A 19,928-nucleotide genomic window follows, 5' to 3' on the forward strand; every position below is an offset into this window, starting at 1 on the left:
TAATAATAATAATAATAATAAATTAAAATATTTAGATATAATTTATATAATTTAAATATTACTCTTATGGTTTTCTAAAACAATGACATTTACAAGTCTGTATTATTATTATTATTATTATTATTATTATTATTATTATTACAACTAAATATCCTGTGGAGCCAGACATTATTAAAATCAATACTAAAAGTAAGAGAAACCCTGTTTTAGACTTGAAACCTGTAAGCTAAAATGTGTCCATTTGATCTACAAACTCTTTGTGTAGCATGAGTGCCATCTAGTGTTTCTGGACTGATTTCTAAAAGACACAACCTGCTTTGACTACTTTCAATGTAACACAGGGATCAGCTTAAGCCCAGTTAAGCTGATGTGGCAGTTTATACAGTGCTAAGAAAACACACTTCGGCTCTGTTGACCTTTACATTTCCTTATTGCTTTTAGCAGGGCAAACATCTAGACAGTTTACCTTCTTCAAAAAAAAAATCCAAGTTCAGTGTCCTTAACTCCAACTTCCTTCAGCATACCTCGCTGAAAGTTATAGGCTGTTTCTCAATTCCAAGAACGCAGAGAAAGGACTTGCATTCTTGTGGAAACCAGTCTTGCCAGGTCAACTCAAAAGAACAAACTCGGGAGACTGCGAGGACAGAGATCGCGTCCTGTGAGGAATGAGATGCTGTGTTCTTCCTGATGGTCACATGACCCTCACGCTTCTTTAACTACAAATTATTTAAACATTGCAGCATTCATACAACGATTTACTGTTTTTCCCCTTTTCACAATATATACTTTGCATAAAGACTTTATAAATATATGTTGCACAATACAAATAAAACATATTTTAAAACTAATTTCAGCAAATAAACACTTTTACTGTGTTCATGCCTTTAATACAATTTTCATGGTAATGTTTATATTCACTGTTTCATTTAGGGAAACTCCTGAGACAAATAAGTTATTTCTCTGAACTTTTATAATAAACCTATATAATACTGCACCTCCCACCTCCTGTTGCAATGACTTCTGGGACTTCCAGAGCGAGTTCAGTGCTCAAGTCTGCATTTGTGCATCCTCGATATCAAGAACACATCCGGGAAATTTAATGCAGTCCTCCATTCTTGCGGACTTGAGTATTGGAACTATACTATGGCAGCTGATGATAACATTACAGGAGAACAGGAGGATGCAAGACCGCAGAAGAACGCATATTGAGAAACAGCCATAGTACACCTAAAAAAGCTTGATTAGCTGGTTCAGGTGTGTTTAATTGGGGTTGGATCTAAAATATGCAGGACACCGGCTCTCCAGGACCGAGTTTGGACACCCTTGGTTCAGATCAACATAAATGTGCGTAAATGACAGAATTTTCATTTTGGGTGAACCAACCCTTTAATTCATGCTACCTAATAAAAACTGCATAACAAATAAGGCGAGAGAAGTGAAATACTTCATTTGGTGTACCGTGCAAAGTTTTTTGTTTTTTATTTCATACTGAAATAAATGATGAATGTGACTTTTGTGGCACAGGAAAGGAGAATTCTGTCCACTTATTTTACATTGCATTTACAGTAAAATATTTTGGATAGATTTAGAAGGGCAACGCTGTGTAAAATACATCCTCGATAAGTTGGTGGTTCATTTTGCTGTGGCGACCCCTGATGAATAAAAACACTAAACTGAATGAAAATGTATGAATGAATGAAACATTATATTGAGTTGTAACTAGGACTGAAAAAGAGTAAAGCAAAGTTCACTAGGTTTACATCACGATTAAATGTGTATCTTTATCATGTGTATCTTTTAAGCTATGTATGATTGTCTCATACCTTTTTTCTCTCTCTTTTATTTTTATTATTGTATTTGTATTCATTTTTTATTGTTATTTTCCATATTGTAATAATCTGTTCAATACTTGAACACAATAAAAAAAAAAATAAATAAAACTTGAAATCATCTTACTGGAAAGAAGCACATCATTTAATGAAAAAAGGTCTAATTTTACAGTTATTAGAAAACTAGTTTGGTAGAACCATGACCAGAGTTAAGTACCAGGTGCAAAAATAGCTTGATGTTTGATCATTAATTCTGTTAATGTCAAGTAAAGCTGGGTTTTCTTCAGTAATATGGTGGTCATGGAGTAATATTTTCCTGTCATCATATTCAATATCGTGTCCATTAATGCAGTCTGTCTGGAATTCAATGCTTGCTTAGTGTCCTTTTTCAGCCGAATTACTCACATTTTGTCAGCCACGTCATCATCTGGTTTGTACTGGCCTTGAAAGCAGGGTGTGTGACTGAAATTTTTCATATTTTCCTCTTTCTATTCTAAGCGTGACATCTGTCTACTGAGTGTCTGACTAACAAGGTTGAAGCTGGGTAGGCAACACAACGCAAAGTAGCCCGTTTTTCTGTCGAACTCTCAGATTTAAGATCAACGCATCAGCTGCTGGATTAAGGCAGATCTGAATGAAAGCTTGGGGGTGATTGAAAGAAAAAGAAAAGGCTTTAAAGCCAGTGAACAGGAAGTTTCTGCACAATTTTATTTCAGTATGACGACATATTTTCAAATGAAACAAAATGTTGAGTAGAGGGTGGAGTTTTATTTTTGCGCTCATCCTCTTATCTTTCATTGACAGCAAACTAACGGCTGGAGTTGTCAACATTGGTATGTAAAATTACCCTCACTCACAAAAAAAACAACAAACAACTCAAACCTACCCAGAACTCCCAAAATGACCCCAAACTCTTTATTCTGTCCATTCAAAGCAGTTTAATTGTATACAGGCCTAGCTGAAACCCTTAGAAAAATGCAGAAGAAATTAGCTTTAAATGACAGAACAACAAACAATACAAAACTGAAAACTAAATAAGAGGTTTAGCCTAGTAAAATCAATGGCCTATTCTATTAATCTATTACATCTCTATTAATCATTCATTTGATTACTTTCGTAACTGTTAACTATTTATACTGATTTAGGACAAAATTATTTGTGTTTAAAATAAAACACGCCTAGACAGACATGTTTACATATTATTAAGGGTATTCAAATTAATATAAAGTGAAAGCATAATTCTATTAAACTTCTATTGTACATACAGTTGAAGTCAGAATTATTATTAGCCCCCCTTTGAATTTTTGTTATACTTTTTTAAATATTTCCTAAATGATGTTGAACAGAGCAAGGACATTTTCACAGTATGTCTGATACATTTTTTTTTTCTTCTGGAGAAAGTCTAATTTGTTTTATTTCGGTTAGAATAAAAGCAGATTTTATTTTTATTTTTTAAACTATTTTAAAGTCAAAATTATAAGCCCCTTTAAGCTATATATATATATTTTTTGATAGTCTATACAGAACAAACCATCATTATACAATAACTTGGCTAATAACCCTAACCTGCCTAGTTAACCTAATCAACCTAGTTAAACTTTTAAATGTCACTTAAAGCTGCATAGAAGTGTCTTGACAAATATCTAGTAAAATATGTTTTACTGTCATCATGGCAAAGATAAAAAAAATCAATTATTAATAAGTTATTAAAACTATTATGTTTAGAAATGTGTTGAAAAAATCTTTTTTTCTGTTAAACAGAAATTTGGTGAAAAAATAAACAGGGAGCTAATAATTCTGACTTCAACTGGATATCCCATTTGAGATAGGTTCTTTGATGCTACTTTAACTTTTCATAGAAAGAAAACAGGGGAGAAATATGGAAAATACCTAAATGGGATGATAGCAGGATAGAATGGTAAGATGCGGGAGAACAGCGCCAAAAAAGAGGGTTGGTATAGCGTGTCTATGAATATTTCGTCAAAACGTTCAAACTGACATCAGAGAAAGACTGCCAGAAACATTCCTGAGCAGAAGCAAATGGTCAGATTTCAATTCAAGTTTACCTCAACAAAGCTTTTTTCAGTATATTAACTTGTGCAGCTTAACTCTTGTGTATTGCTCATATGGACTACCCTTTCGTTATGTTGGTGGCTGTTTTGCCCCATAGACTTCAATTATAACAATCATTTTTTTATTGCAAAGCCTTGACACCAAATAATCAAGATTTCTTGATTGTTGGAGGTTTTCCCTGTTGTGTAGAGGTAAAATGATACATTTTTACTGTTGATCATCACTTGGCACCATTAACCCTTTAGATTGAACTGAGCAAAACCCCTAGCAACAGGGAATACCACCAGCAATTAAGAAAACACAATAATAGAGCGGCATGGCTTTGCAATCAAAAAATGTCAATAGGGCAAAAACAGCCACCAACATAACAAAAGGGTAGTCAATTTTCCCAGTGTGTATTAAGTTTTTGAACATTTTAAAAGAAAAATTTGGAGTCACCAAAAACAATTCCATTTGCTGAAACACAGAAAGTTACGGCCAAAAACTTAAAATCATTCCAGAGTGGATAAAAACATCCCCAACAGCACATAAGGGTTAATTGTTCCCCTTAAGTTTAACACTGTGCTGTATTAAGACAAAAACTTTGTAAAACTGATTTGATACAGACTTTAGGTTCAAGTCTTTAAAGTTTAAGTGATTCAGGAAAGAGGGGAACTGAGGGTCAGTAGTGGTTAATCATGCCAGATCTCTCAAAAGTTGATATGCAGTATAGCCACATGTCAACTACAAAAAAATGCACTTGAACCACCACCACAGATTTTGTGAGTTAATATCAAATACAATGAGCTCTGTTGTTACAACCAGCTGGGCATAGATGTAACAGTTAGATAATTTGGTGATATAATATCTGTACTTTACAGATTATGCAAGAATTTTATTAAGGAATGAAATGAACCATTTAAACCACAAAAAAAAAATGGTGAAAAAACCAATAATCTTGCTCTCAGAAACAAGCCACATCTCATGTGAGCTTAAACAGGAGTGAATTTTATTGATGACATCATCATATGTTGTTTCTAACTGATCAAATTGACCGTATACGTTTTAAGTGTATTTTAAAACACTCCTCAGTTTACTCTCTATGGCATATTGGGAATAGCAGTTTCAAAGTAATTTTTAAAAACTATTTTTATTATTAAAATCATGATGTAAATTAATATCAATTAAATATAACATTAGTACTAAAGAAAAAAATTTGGTAACACTTTCTATGAAGCTCATGCTTACAGGTATAATGAATTATAACTCTGTTTATAATGGTTTAGAATCAATTATAACAATTCTGTAAATGTATATACAAAGACACAAACCTTATATTGTTTAATAATGACAGCTACATTTTAAATAGTGTTATTAATGCTTATTAGTGCTGCTTTTCATTTCACAGTATACATGTTCATATCACATTATACACATATTTAGAAGTATTAACCCATTTAATCCCAATAACTATAGTTGCCGAAGTTCATAATTGTCATTTTCCTTTTATGAGTAATTTTCTACATGTTATCCATGTTTAAATTTTCAATGACTTGCAAGCAAATAACCAAATAAAAGATAACACGAATAAAAAAAAAGAAATTGATTTACTTCCTGTCACATGAGGTCTTCAACTTCCTACCCCTAATTTCAGGATGCAAAATGGAGGCAAAAATGATACTGAAACTATTTTTTGTTCACAATTGTATATCAACATAATCATAAAGGTCTCTAGACTCATCTAAATAAAACAAATCTCTAAAGAGATCTATAGTTTTTGTATACTTTGTCAAATGTTCAGGCAGCAACTATAGTTGCCGATGGGTAAATACCTTGTAAGTAAATAAATCATGGGGAATTAGGGGATAATGTGTTAATAATTTAATAAATCAAGGTTATTGGTCTTGTTCAATGATTTTTTTCATATGACATCTAAACAACCATTTAACTGATATATTTACTTTAAAGTAGACTTTTTGATACACAATTTAATACACAGAAAAATTTACTAAATAAACTTCTCCCACTGGTCCCACTGTTACAAAGAGTTAAAATAACACTAGAGCAGAGTTAAAGTGCTGATTGAACAGAGAATAATAAACTCCTGCTGTTAAAAAGCAGAATCAATGAAGAAAAACACAAAGCTAAAACCAAGTTCAGTCACAACCTTAGACTCTGCTGTATGGGTATTATCTAAATTGCAGCTTTTTCTACACAAATACACAGTATCAGGTCACTGAAACCCACATATTAGACTTGTCAGGGTGTTTTCTAGAAAATTCAGAAAAATTTTGTTGTTTACAAAAACCTGTATACATGTGGACATTTCATAGCGAACTTGAAGCCAATGGAAGTCTTCTACTCTTGGAAAAGTGTAGATGGTGGATTAACATTCAGCACATGATCACTAGTTAGATGTGTCATTATTTGTAACTTTAGATGCCATGGTTTCTAAAACAAAATCAGTCAGTGTTATCTTCATTCTCATCTTCAGCGTTTTACAATTTTTTTTTTCGCATAGATAAAATTTCGGGCGCATATGCGACCAAAATGGTCGCAATTCCAAGCCCTGCATGTGGACATGGCCTTAGGAACTCAACTGAAAACTCGATAAATCTCTCAAAATCTCAGCTAATAGTCTTTTGGGGAAACTAGTTTGTGTTTATCCACTTTAAGATTCTTTAAATTATATGACAGATTTAGATTATTTTCGGGGGGTTCATATCAAATGGTTTTGTAGAAAATGTATAGAAGGTTAGCACTTACGTAAAGATTTTGTCAGTTACCCATTTACATGGCCATACACAACATTTTCATAGACAGGTGAATTAAATGTATTTGATTACAAATGATAGGCACTGTTAAGGTGTTTTGTGATATTTGTTACCGTGCAAAGACCTGCATGAAAATAATCCTTTATTCGTCTACAATGTAACTATCTCTGTAACTATCATTAATGTAAAAAGAAATAACAAACTGCTGGTGTCATACTGCCACGTGGCATTCATTTTACCTTGAAACTGCAGTCAAACATAGGCTTAAATACGTTTTGGTGGTTTCACAAAAATGTAGACTGAAGCACATATTTCCAATGAGTCTGTGCTGGAAAATGTTTTTTTTCTACCTACTTATGCGGTCTAAACCAAATGTGTGGAAGCTTATAAATCATAGAGAATTACTTAGTAAGCAAAAATGGGTGTAATATTTTAGGAAACTGCACTGAAGGTGGTAAAAAAAGAATATGATCAGTATTTGGATATTAGGATTTCATCTACTCGACTGAAAAATATACGAACAAGCATGAATGTAGTCAAGATTGACAACAATCTTGTCAAGATTCAGAAGAATCTTGTTTCAGTCTGACCAACCACAAACACATCTCTCCTGCTTGATTTGATATCTTCTGGCATAGACTACCGTCCTTTTCAGTTTCATGAATAAAGCCTGCAACATGACAATAATTAATATTTTTCATCATCAGCATTGCTTACCAAAATATGCACGTTTCATTTGAAATCTCTACATTCTGCTCTCTAATATGGCCACTGATGACGTCATAAAAAACGCTCTATTTATGTCTACACAAATCAAATAAATTCACAAAAGAAAAACAACTGACCTATTTATATAAACAGAACAAGGTGTTGCTGTGCTCTTACCTACTTTTTAATAGCTATAAAAAAACATTTACTTCAGTTGTAATTGTGATGGTTAATGCTAATATTCTGAACTGAAAACATCAGCTTTAATCAGTATAGATTAATTCTCAAAATCATTATCCACGTTAATTTCGCTGTGATGTTTGCTATTGTTTAATGCTACAAGTTGAGGTGACAGAACAGAATTTATGAACTATCACTCCAATTCAAAACAGCACCTAAAATAGCACATCTTCATTTTATTCCCATAAGAAAAACATTTTCATGACAGCAATGGTGGACTTGACCAATAAGCAAGGTAAGCAAGCATTGAGGAGAAAAAGAGCTCCCAATAAAGATCTATAAAGATCTTTCAATAATTTATCTAAATAACAGTTTTCAATCACACTGGTATGTTAAGGGTCTAACAAATAAAATCTTTAAGTATTTATAACATCCATAATGCTTTAACTTTACTAATAAAATAAAATAAAATAAAAATAAAGTCACAGAGGCACAGTGGGTAGCACGATCACCTCAGCTGGTTTGAGTCCCGGCTGGGTCAGTTTGATTGTTCTCCCCGTGTTCGTGTGGGTTTTTCTCCAGGTAACTCGGGTTCCCCCACAACCCAAAGACATGCGCTATAGCTGAATAGAATAAGCTAAATTGGCCGTAGTATATGTGTGTGAATGCAAGAGTGTATGGTTGTTCCCAGTGTTGGGTTGCAGCTGGAAGGGTATCCGCTGCGTAAAACATATGCTGGAAAAGTTGGCAATCCATTCTGTTGTGGCGACCCCAGATAAATTAAGGAACTAAGTCGAAAAAATAAAATAAAATAAAATGAAATGAAATAAAATTAAATTAAATCTGTCTAGAATTGCTAAGGGCCAAATCAATAAATCCAGCCCTGCATGGCATTTTGATCCTTTCTTTTAACAAAATCAATGGGATTTTATCGTGCGGTTTGGTTTGGAAGGAGACAAACCTGCAAAACTGTGTTCCAATAACACATAACGCAACACGATTCCAGTGACAAGAAATTTGGCTGTCTACAACAAACATGACACAGCATGACAGAAACAATTAAATATTAGCCATTCATTTAAATACCAGCCGTTGCACTCCCAACGAAATGGTGATTGCTAATATCTCAACAACAACTAAATAATAACCACACCTGTTCCACTTCACAAGATACACTGGAACTTAAAAAAAAAAAAAAAAAAAAAAAAAAAATCAACAAACTGGCATGGCTAAATACACAAGACCAGTGAGACGTTCCAGTCATTCCTGCATGCCAGTGAATCCATTTGGCAATGGTTTTTATGCTGCACAAAATAACAGATTCGTTACTCAACTTTCATTTCCCACGCCAAACCTCACAAAACTGATGCACAATGCCTGCACAGCTTTAGATCAGTGCAGTTATTTTAATAACACCCATTCAACCAAACAACAGTCTTCCAGCATGACCAGTTTTGCTGTAAATTTAAATCTATTATCTGCCGAGACATCGGACATATTTTGCATGGTGTGTTTGTTTCGCTTTCTGATGAGCTGATTAAATGCAATCCATTCTCCACACAGAATATGAAAATGTTTTGCATCTAAAGTCTCTTTATCTTTGAGAATTGCTGCTCTTTGAGGTCCATGTTCACTTTCAGAAACATCCACAGCTAATGTGTTATTATGAGACACTGAATACTAGGATATAATGAAACATATAAGACGTAATATTAGGAAAGGTTTACATTGCATTTGTGAGTCAGTCTTGAAAACAGATGTTTACTAAAGTGAATCATAGGTTTATAATATCATTAGAATAGCATGCCTGAGGCTTGATTCTCATGACCATGTGTGTCTTCCTAGTAGGCAGTTAAGTTCTGGATTAAATTATGTTTACTTTTTAGCGAATAAACAAACAACTATAAATATTCTTAAATAACAAATAGGGATGCTTCGATCAGGATGTTTGGAGCCAATACAGAGTACCGATTCCTTGTGTTGGTGATCGTTTGATACAGATTCTGATGCTTCAAGGTTTATATAACTTTAGCATTGCATTAAGCATTTAACTCTCTTAAGTGTGATACTTAAGTGGAGATCTGGATTTACCTGAGAGAATAAATGAAGGATGTTGTATATAATCCCTTAAACATGTCTCTTATAAACATTTAGTGTGGACACGTCATGGTCAGAAGCAGCTTCTAAGAAAATAATATACAAGAAACTATTTTAAAATTTGGTATGAAAAATGACTAACAATGCAATTTGGAAACATTGCAAAATGGTGGAGGAATAACTCAATGTGTGTCAATGAAGAAAATGTTTGGAGTGCATATTTGATGCATAACATATAAAAATGCATCTTCCTCTACTTGTAAACCCGTAAACAAACATTCAGTTCACGTGATAAATTGAATAATAATATGGCATATTGAATAATATTTTGCTATATTGAATAATAATATGACATGTCGAATAATAATACGATATATTGAATAATAATATGATATATTAAACAATAATATGATATATTGAATAATATGATATATTAAATAATAATATGATATATTGAATAATAATATGATATATAAAATAATAATGATATATTGAATAATAGGATATATAAAATAATAATATGATATATAAAATAATAATATGACATATTGAATAATAATATGATATATTAAATAATAATATGATATATTAAATAATAAGATATATAAAATAATATGATATATTAAATAATAATATGATATATTGAATAATAATATGATATATAAAATAATAATGATATATTGAATAATAGGATATATAAAATAATAATATGATATATAAAATAATATGACATATTGAATAATAATATGATATATTAAATAATAATATGATATATTAAATAATAATATGATATATAAAATAATAATGATATATTTAATAATAGGATATATAAAATAATGACATATTAAATAATAATATGATATATTGAATAATAATATGATATATAAAATAATAATATGATATATAAAATAATAATGATATATTGAATAATAGGAAATATAAAATAATAATATGATATATTAAATAATAATATGACATATTGAATAATAATATGATATATAAAATAATAATGATATATTGAATAATAAGATATATAAAATAATATGATATATTAAATAATAATATGATATATTGAATAATAATATGATATATAAAATAATAATGATATATTGAATAATAGGATATATAAAATAATAATATGATATATAAAATAATATGACATATTGAATAATAATATGATATATAAAATAATAATGATATATTGAATAATAAGATATATAAAATAATATGATATATTAAATAATAATATGATATATTGAATAATAATATGATATATAAAATAATAATGATATATTGAATAATAGGATATATAAAATAATAATATGATATATAAAATAATATGACATATTGAATAATAATATGATATATTAAATAATAATATGATATATTAAATAATAATATGATATATAAAATAATAATGATATATTTAATAATAGAATATATAAAATAATGATATATTAAATAATAATATGATATATTGAATAATAATATGATATATTGAATAATAATATGATATATAAAATAATAATATGATATATAAAATAATAATGATATATTGAATAATAGGAAATATAAAATAATAATATGATATATTAAATAATATGACATTGAATAATAATATGATATAATTAAAAAATAGTATGATATATTTAATAATATGATATATAAAATAATAATATGATATATTAAATAATAATATGACATATTGAATAATAATATGATATATTTAAAAAATAGTATGATATATTGAATAATATGATATATAAAATAATAATATGATATATTAAATAATAATATGACATATTGAATAATAATATGATACATTTAAAAAATAGTATGATATATTGAATAATATGATATATAAAATAATAATATGATATATTAAATAATAATATGATATATTGAATAATAATATGATATATTAAATAATAATATGATATATTGAATTTGATATACGGAGTAATAATATATAGAAAAATATTGTGATTTATTGGATATGATAATTGTTTATATTTTATTATGTACATTTAAAGAGAGCGAGTCATTTGCTGCTAATATGATTTTCCTATTCAGAATTTGCATATATAATTTTCTGAAATTATATTATAAAGGAGAATCAATGTCTGAATATTCCAATATAAAACCAACTTTACCTCTATTGTTGTTCTGAAGTCAAACAATGTGATATCAGACCAAAATATCTTAAACAATATAGGGAGCATGTCACAAGTTGTCATTGAATGAATGTGAGAATTTAAAACCAGCTACTTCAGAGGTCATAAAGGGTCGAGCTACTGACCTGATTGGGGTCATCGTAAAACACCCCGACAGACGAGAGCTTCGGTCCGATGCTGCAGCTCTCCGTGAAAGCGGCTCCGCTGGCCTTGTACGAGCTCTTCCAGAACTTGTATGCAATCGTGATGTTTTTCACCGGAGGAGATCCAGTCCGAATCACGACTTCCGAGAAAAGACCGGTGTAAAAAACGAAGCCCACCAGAGTCACGATCAGACAGATGATCAAAAACAGAATTAGCAGTAAAATGATAAAGTCCGACATTTTTGTTTGCCCGGCTTCACAAAATCACGCTCAGAAACGGTCAACGTGTATAAATAATCCTCAGCTACAGGGAAAACAAACACAAAATCAGTCCTTCAGCATGCGAATTGGCTTGTTTGCTCGCGTGTCGCTCGGCAGATGTTACATTTACAGTGTTGAGGCTTTACTGTTAGGTAAGTTTAGTTATGTATTGACACAGCTGAATTTTTGTTTATCCTTTGCACAAAACATTGAGCGCATTGCTTCCTGGTTGCAACATGTGACTGTGACTCAGAGGGATTGCGTGAACGAGCCAACCAAATAGTTATGTTAAGTCCGATTCATTTGCGCGAATCGGTTCTTTTGAACGGGTCTATTATACAACCGATTCAGTGATTTGTTCTGCTGAAACTATCGGTTGTTTTGGCGTGTTAGTCCACCCTCATTTGCATTCATTAATCTGTTTTACACTAGGTACACAAAAAGTTACACTCAGGCCCCATTGAATCCCATAAAAGGCCAATATTTCATCTCTGTGCCTTTTAAGCATGCAAACCAATACATAAAATGTAAAACCTCTTAACTAATAAAAATAAATGCAAAAGAATAAAAAAAGGTATAATTTATTTACTTTTTTTCAAAATTTTCTTAAGTTTAACCTTTTTAGCAAATAGCAAATACATTTTTTTATTTGTATAGCACTACATGTAAATTGACAGGACTACATGTAAATTATTCATAAAAATGTAAAATAATAATAAAAATTTGGCATTCAATATCGTTTACATATAAGTTTTGAAAACTGCAATTTAAAGGTTTATTGAATACAATAAAAGGCCAATATTTATCTCTGTGCCTTTTAAGCAAGCAAATACATTCATTCAGTCATTTTCTTTATGAATAGTTCCTTTATTAATCTGAGGTCCAATTAATGAACCGAAAACTTATCCAGCAAATGTTCACTCATTCACAACGGACAATTTAGCCTACCAAATTCACCTGTACCACATGTCTTTGGACTGTGGGGAAAACCAGAGCACCCGGAGGGAACCCACGCGAACACAGGGAGAACATACAAACTCCACAAAGAAACGCCAACTGACCCAGCCGAGGCTCGAACCAGTGACCTTCTTGTTGTGAGGCAATGCTTGTTGAAAACTGAAATTTAAAGGGTTAAAATCCTTAAAATGAATTTAATTTTGGTTGTAATCAGGACTGATGGTGGAATCTATGTCAATAAGTGCAGAAAATTATTTTATGATCATTTTTGCCTATTAGAGACCTGTGTGTAACTTAGTATAATTGACAGTATAACTTTACAGTACAGACAAATGCTGCTGCACAAGAACATACAGGAAATTGGCCTTCATTTATTATTAACATTTACATTTTTATTAAAATATGACAGCAAACGGCAACAAACAAATACCATAAAATGTGAAAACACAAATAGTTTCTCAAGAAAACCACTTGATTATGGTTAATACACATCAGCCTTTTTCTCCATTTAAAATTAGAAAGGAAAAGAAAATATAATTGGATGCACTAGTACAGGGGTGGACAGCCCTGTTCCTGGATAGCCACCTTCCTGCAGATTTCAGTTGCTCCCCATAACAAACACACCTGAAACAATTAATTAGGACCTGAACACCACGTGATAATTACAGGCAGGTGTGTTTGATATGGGTTGCAACTGAAATCTGCAGGAAGGTGGCTCTCCAGGAACAGGGCTGTCCACCCCTGAACTAGTAAATCAACGGTAGTGTATTTCAGTCCGATTCATCTGATTCCTCCACTTCTTCCTGTCCATCATTTCTCTCATCAGAGTCACTCTCCTGCATCAAAAACAGATTAGATCAAGCATCAAGAAATAAAATATATTACCAAATCCCTCATAAAGGATCCAATGAGGAAACTGAACTCCCAAAACAAGTGAAGCGAAATTCATGACATCCCATTAAAGACAATTATAGACAGTCACGGGACATGCTGCAGATTTGCTTTTGTGAATTAGATGACAACGCATGATAACAAAATACTGCTGCTGGGCAGGAGAGGAATATGTTGATGTGATAGGAGAAATGTGTTATAATAATCAAACATAATTAAAATGGCCTGTAATATTTGCATTTCATAAAAAAAGACTGATGTTAATTCACCCTCAAGCCATCCAAGATATTGGTGATTTTTTATTTAATTATTTCACCTAAAACATTCTTGATGACTTATCGAATGTTAGGCTAATAGTCAACAGCTCTCTGGGCTCAAACTCACCCATGAGCTAATGCTGTTTGTTAGCTGACTTTTTTAGCAGCCGGTATAATAATTCATAATGGTAAATGTGTTGAACAAACAAAAAAGCAAAAAAAAAAAAATACACAAAATGAGTTACTGGCACTAAAAACCAAAATAGCATAGTGAAATTTTATCCAGTGTTGTTCAATTGTTTTTCTCCGGTCAATGGATACTGAAAGTTTAGCTTTGTTATCACAAGCATCAAAACACATAAAGTAGAAAAAGAACTCTTTTGAATTGTAATAATATTTCACAACATTACCAAAATTTCAACATTATTGAAATAAAAAGCCTTTGAGCTTGAGAGCCTTCTTTAAAAATAAAAATAAAAAACAGCAAATGATAAAATGTTAGATCGAATAACACTAATCAATTGACCTAGATTACAACACTTGCATGTAAAGCAAAGAAATGAATGATTTTTTGGCATTGTAACAAAAATATTTAATTTCCCATCAGCAAAGTTCACATCTTATTGTGCATCCTGTGCAGTAGGAATAAACAGTTTATGTTCAGAATTCCAGCAGATTAGATTACAAGAGCATTTATGTCGAAAAATGGAGGCCAACCTACCTCTGCTTCGCTCTGTAGCTGAGAGGACTCTTCCTCCTCTTCATCAGCTGCCTGTGACCTCTGAGAGAGAATCTCTTCACCCTGCAAAAACAAAACAAACAAAAATGTTTTACATCTCTGTATAATCCAGAAATACTAAACTGCACCCAGTGCTCCAAATGGTGTCCTTATATCCAGGGTGCGAATTACAGGGGAGTTTAGGGGGGATTAACAACCCTGATTAACACTCGATCCCTCCTGAAGAAGGTCATAACAAGATGTATAGGGGGGTCAGTTGTTAAATACCGAGAAATATTTCACTCTGATCTGTATTTTAAATAATTAATTAATTCATTCATTTTCTTTTCAGCTTAGTCCCTTTATTAATCTGGGTTCCCCACAGCGGAATGAACCACCAACTTATCCAGCACATGTTTTACGAGGCAGATGCAGATACACTTATAAATAATAATGTTAATAATTCTAATAATAGGTAATATTAATATACATTTGGCCACCCCTATAATGGTTGAAACCACTGTTAATGCTTAATTGCACCATCACTCTATTTAAAAAAAAGTCTAAAAGTGGCAGATCTAGAGCACCAATAGACATCATGTTCCCAAGATATTGTTTTTTTTGTAACAGTTGTTTCTATATTTTGCCTGAAAATCAAATCAAATTAGACGCATAGCTTGTAGTTTATCCAACAGTATCATCTGAAATAGCTTATCAGAGAATACTGTAGGTCAGAATACACTAAATATCCCTCAAAACTTAAATACATTTTAATAATAAAATAGAGGGAATCAAAAATAAATGCATAACTGACTGCAGCATGTATTACACAAACTAACCCAAACAGTCGGCCCCCCTGATCGTCAATGTATAATTCACACACTGCTTATATCTACAATAGCCGTTCCCAGTTTATGCTGTATGAACATGGCAAAAAGCAGGTACCTCCAGTTTGAAAGCCCCAAATAATAGCTGTGTAATGTTGTATTATCTAAAATTACCAACATAATATAATATGCATAGCATAATATGAACATTACATAAAAGGGCTTTAACATTAGGTAGTTATAGGAACTCAGTTACAGGAACTAGCTACCAGACCGGTGTTCTGTCGATTTGTCCAAACTTATCAGATTGTCCTGCCTCCTATTCAAAAAGTAGGTAGCACATTTTGATGACCCTCATCAGATTTTGCTACCAGTATGATTGGGCGATGTTGACCAATTTGGCATCGTACAATGTCTAATGTGAAACATCGCGATGGACGATAACATCATCGTCATATGGGGGGGTGGTGGTTGTTAAATATCAATCAATTCATAACTAATTAATTAATTTTAGCCTACCGTTTTCATTACCTGACCCCCATGGTCTTTGCTTTACCAATAACAAACCATAAATTAATAAAGTTACACACAAACGACCACCTGTCAATCACTTTTTACATGAATAGTCAGAGTGATCTGAGTCATTATAATGTTTTTTTCCCACAGCTGGTGGAGGAGACGGGAGTTCGTTTGGAGTTCACTGTAATTTTTATTGTGATTGATGATAACATTCTTATTCATTATTATGAGAAAATAATAACAAGTAAAGATGTTAGGGCTCGGCCGTTTTGGTCGCGTTTGCGGCCAAAATTTTATCCATGCGACCTTCAAATATATTTGGATGCATTTTTGCTAGTGCAAAAATTTTCACTGTTTTCAAGGCAAAATCCTCACCGCGTGCGCGGATTTAGGAGCATTAGAACTGAACGGGAATGATTGGTTAATATCAGCTGTCAATCACTCAGTCAATGCCTTCTGCCTTCAGGAACTACAACCGCGAAAATGTAAAGCGCTGAAGATGAGAGGATAAAAATAACACTGACAGATTTTGTTTTAAAAAACCACCAACAGTTACTTATAATGGCACATCTTATTAGTGATCATGTGCTGAATGTTAATCCCTTATTTACACTTTTTCAAGAGTGGATAAAAGACTTCCAGTGGCTTCAAGTCCGCTTTGAAAGTAACTAAAGCCATTCACTGTAAAGTCTGTGGGACGGGCTTTGCAGGTAACAGCGTTTGCCACAAAATCTACACATTTTAAGTGCCAGAGGTACTGTATAATCCTTCATTTAATCCTCACGATGATGTCAGCCGTGCAAGCGGCAGCTATATGTAACATTTAACACAGCTCATTGAAAAGACTGTTGTTTTATTTTGTTAAAATAACATACAAATAATAAGATATATATTAATGTAAATGTGGGGATGAATCGCGATTCCGGCTCTGCATTGTGAAGTTTATCGGCCATCGGCGATGGCATCATCTATTGGCCCAACCCTAGCTACCAGTGTAAATATATTAAGTGAAGTTTCATAAACTAATTTCGAGAGGAGCACGTGACATGATTGTGCACCGCTGGCCACTCATCCGTAATCAGTAATAATCCAATCAGAATGATCCTAGCTTAATATAAATGGATCACTTTCTCCTTATTGCACTATCTTCGTTTCGGAAGAATCCCCCCTTCCACCCCATCTCCTCCTTTTTCTCCCCTTCTAAAGGGGGAGCGATCGAGACCTACCTGATCTCGGGAGCCCTGGGCTCAAATATCCCCGAGCTCAGGGTTCTCTCCCAGGACAGCATGCCAAACCTGCTATAAGTGCCAAGCATATCTAAGTGGGAACTCTTGAAAGTGGATTGGTGTGATATGAAGCTGTAATATCGCTCTAATCTACCTAATCCCTAACCCCAACCTCAGAACCATTCAAATACAAAGTTGTTAGAATAATCTGATGTGTAGGATAAAATGTCAGGACATTGGTCCACCAAGAACTACATTTTCCCTCCAGACCTTGATTAGGAACTCTAGGGTGATGTAAGCCAGCCGACAACATTCAACAAAAACAACAACTGGAGGATGAAGGAAGCTCTGATCAGAGCCTTTGTTCTGCATCATGCATGTCTTATATTCAAGCCACGTGATAGAATGAGAAAAAAAGAAGCTTAAATCCTGCCCATCGCTGTTTTAAACCGCATGCATTCACTGAATATTGGGTAATAATGTAGATGTACAAGTCATGTGATTGAATGAGCAATATTGGGTGAATGCATCGCATGCCATTCAAAACAATTTGATGGTTGTGATTTAGCCTCTTAGCTTCTTTTTCAATCATATGACTTGTAAATCTACATTATCATGCCATGCGAAACACTGTGATGGAACTAGTAGAAAGTAGTAGGAACACCATGATGGACTTGAATTAATTTATCTCTGCCAATGGGTGTCTCTTTTTTTGGGTTTGTTCGAGGAGTGTTTGTAGACAACACCAAGATTCAACACGTCACCTTTAAATCTCTGTTCTTCAGGTTCCCCAGCCAGAAAGCCTCCTGGCAGTGGTTGAGAGTGAGCATGGCTTTAACACGGTACACAAACTGCTCCAGACTTTTCTTCAATGCTGGCACGTGATTGGTCAGCCCTGTGTCTTGCCTGATCTGAGAACAGTAAAGCATTGATGTTTATTACTACTGATGCAATATCACAGAGGTATGTGTTAACATCTTTAGAGTTGTTGCCATTTTCTTGATTTTATCTTTAATCCCACTTTCTGTGGATCAATATGAACTGCAGACGTTCACCTTTGAGTGGCCACACATGTGATGGAGTTGTCTAGTGCTGAGCTGAAAGGTCTTCAGTAGACCCTGGACGTCCTCCTGAAAAGATTCAGCAGTAGTAAAATATTGCTTTATTGGCTCTCTAGTGGTTAATTAATGACAATTAATAATTGATGTCTTAATAGAACAGTTCATCCAAAAATTGTAATTTACTAGGGCTGGGCGATACATCGAATATTAGCGATAATATCGGAATAATTTTGTCCACGATGTAAAATTTGGAAATATCGCACATATACAATATTTTAAATTAAACATCCCCTTAAGCATTACTATGTGCAAAAGAGATGTAAGGTTAGGGAGGATCTCAAATAGAGAAAATCCAAACCATTCGCAATTTCCACGTGCTCTTAGACGGCGTTGTAAAGAAAAATAGAAGACACAGGCTGTTTGTCACAAGAAGATGAGAAGGTTTGGTGATGATTCTATGTAAACCAATAACGTTCAGCTGCATGTCTTGTCCCAACCTTTTTCATACCGTTCTATTGTACTGTTGCCCTTTTGAAAGGGTACCCAAAAAGTGGAACAGAACGGTTAGCATGTCACATACCTTTGACAGTAGAAACGAACAAATTACTACCATACCAAACCATACAGTGCAGTGGAAACTGGCCATTAAAAGTCTGACAATGCCCTTTTTGCTTGCACTACTTTAGTTACAAACACGTTCATTTATTTAAAAGTGGTGAGTGAACACTTGGTCTTGTTTTTTTTGAACTCCTTAAATTTGTACTAAACAATTTGTTTGTATTTACTCTGCAACAATTTATATTCTTAAGTGTTATTTTTAATGGAAACACAAGAAAATCATATTTCTGTTGTTTAAAAGCAAATGCAAATATTTCAAGATATTTATCTAATATCGGAAGAAATTTGACAATATCGTAATAGAATTTTTTTTCGCCCAGCCTTAAGATTTACTAACCGTTTTAAAATACAAGTGTGAATGAACTAAAATCTGTACAGACGAATTTAAAGTAGACTCTGATTTAGAGTAACTAAAACATGGTTTTGATGATGGAATATCAATGTTCTAATAACTCACTCATTCATTTATTTTCAGCTCAGTCTCTTTATTAATCTGGGGTTGCCACAGCGGAATGAACCGCCAAACTTATCCAGTATATGTTTTACGCAGCAGATGCTCTTCCAGCTGCAACCCATCACTGGCAAACACCCATACACTCTTGCATTCACACACACACAAACACAAACACACACACA

General features: G+C 32.8%; 2 protein-coding genes across 8 annotated transcripts in view; both read right to left on the reverse strand.

The window, feature by feature from the left end:
• The window catches only part of tex264a (testis expressed 264, ER-phagy receptor a), a 144,845-nt gene extending 132,496 nt beyond the window's left edge, over positions 1-12,349 (reverse strand). The window contains exon 1 of the mRNA NM_205661.1: positions 11,940-12,349. Coding sequence (NP_991224.1) covers positions 11,940-12,197 — 258 coding nt within the window. The 5' untranslated portion in view covers positions 12,198-12,349. The remainder of the gene's footprint in view (positions 1-11,939) is intronic.
• A 1,192-nt stretch (positions 12,350-13,541) lies between these two features.
• Positions 13,542-19,928, reverse strand: part of fancd2 (FA complementation group D2) — a 45,686-nt gene continuing 39,299 nt past the window's right edge. For 3 of the 7 annotated variants that reach the window (XM_005166027.6, XM_068221688.2, XM_021476818.3), the window contains exons 41-44: positions 18,669-18,743; positions 18,378-18,524; positions 15,045-15,125; positions 13,546-14,011 (exon numbers count right to left, since the gene is read on the reverse strand). In XM_005166027.6, coding sequence (XP_005166084.1) covers positions 13,946-14,011; positions 15,045-15,125; positions 18,378-18,524; positions 18,669-18,743 — 369 coding nt within the window. In that variant the 3' untranslated portion in view covers positions 13,546-13,945. 7 annotated transcript variants of the gene reach the window in all.

Source organism: Danio rerio, chromosome 6 (assembly GCF_049306965.1).
Source record: "Danio rerio strain Tuebingen ecotype United States chromosome 6, GRCz12tu, whole genome shotgun sequence".
Classification (NCBI taxonomy): domain Eukaryota; kingdom Metazoa; phylum Chordata; class Actinopteri; order Cypriniformes; family Danionidae; genus Danio; species Danio rerio.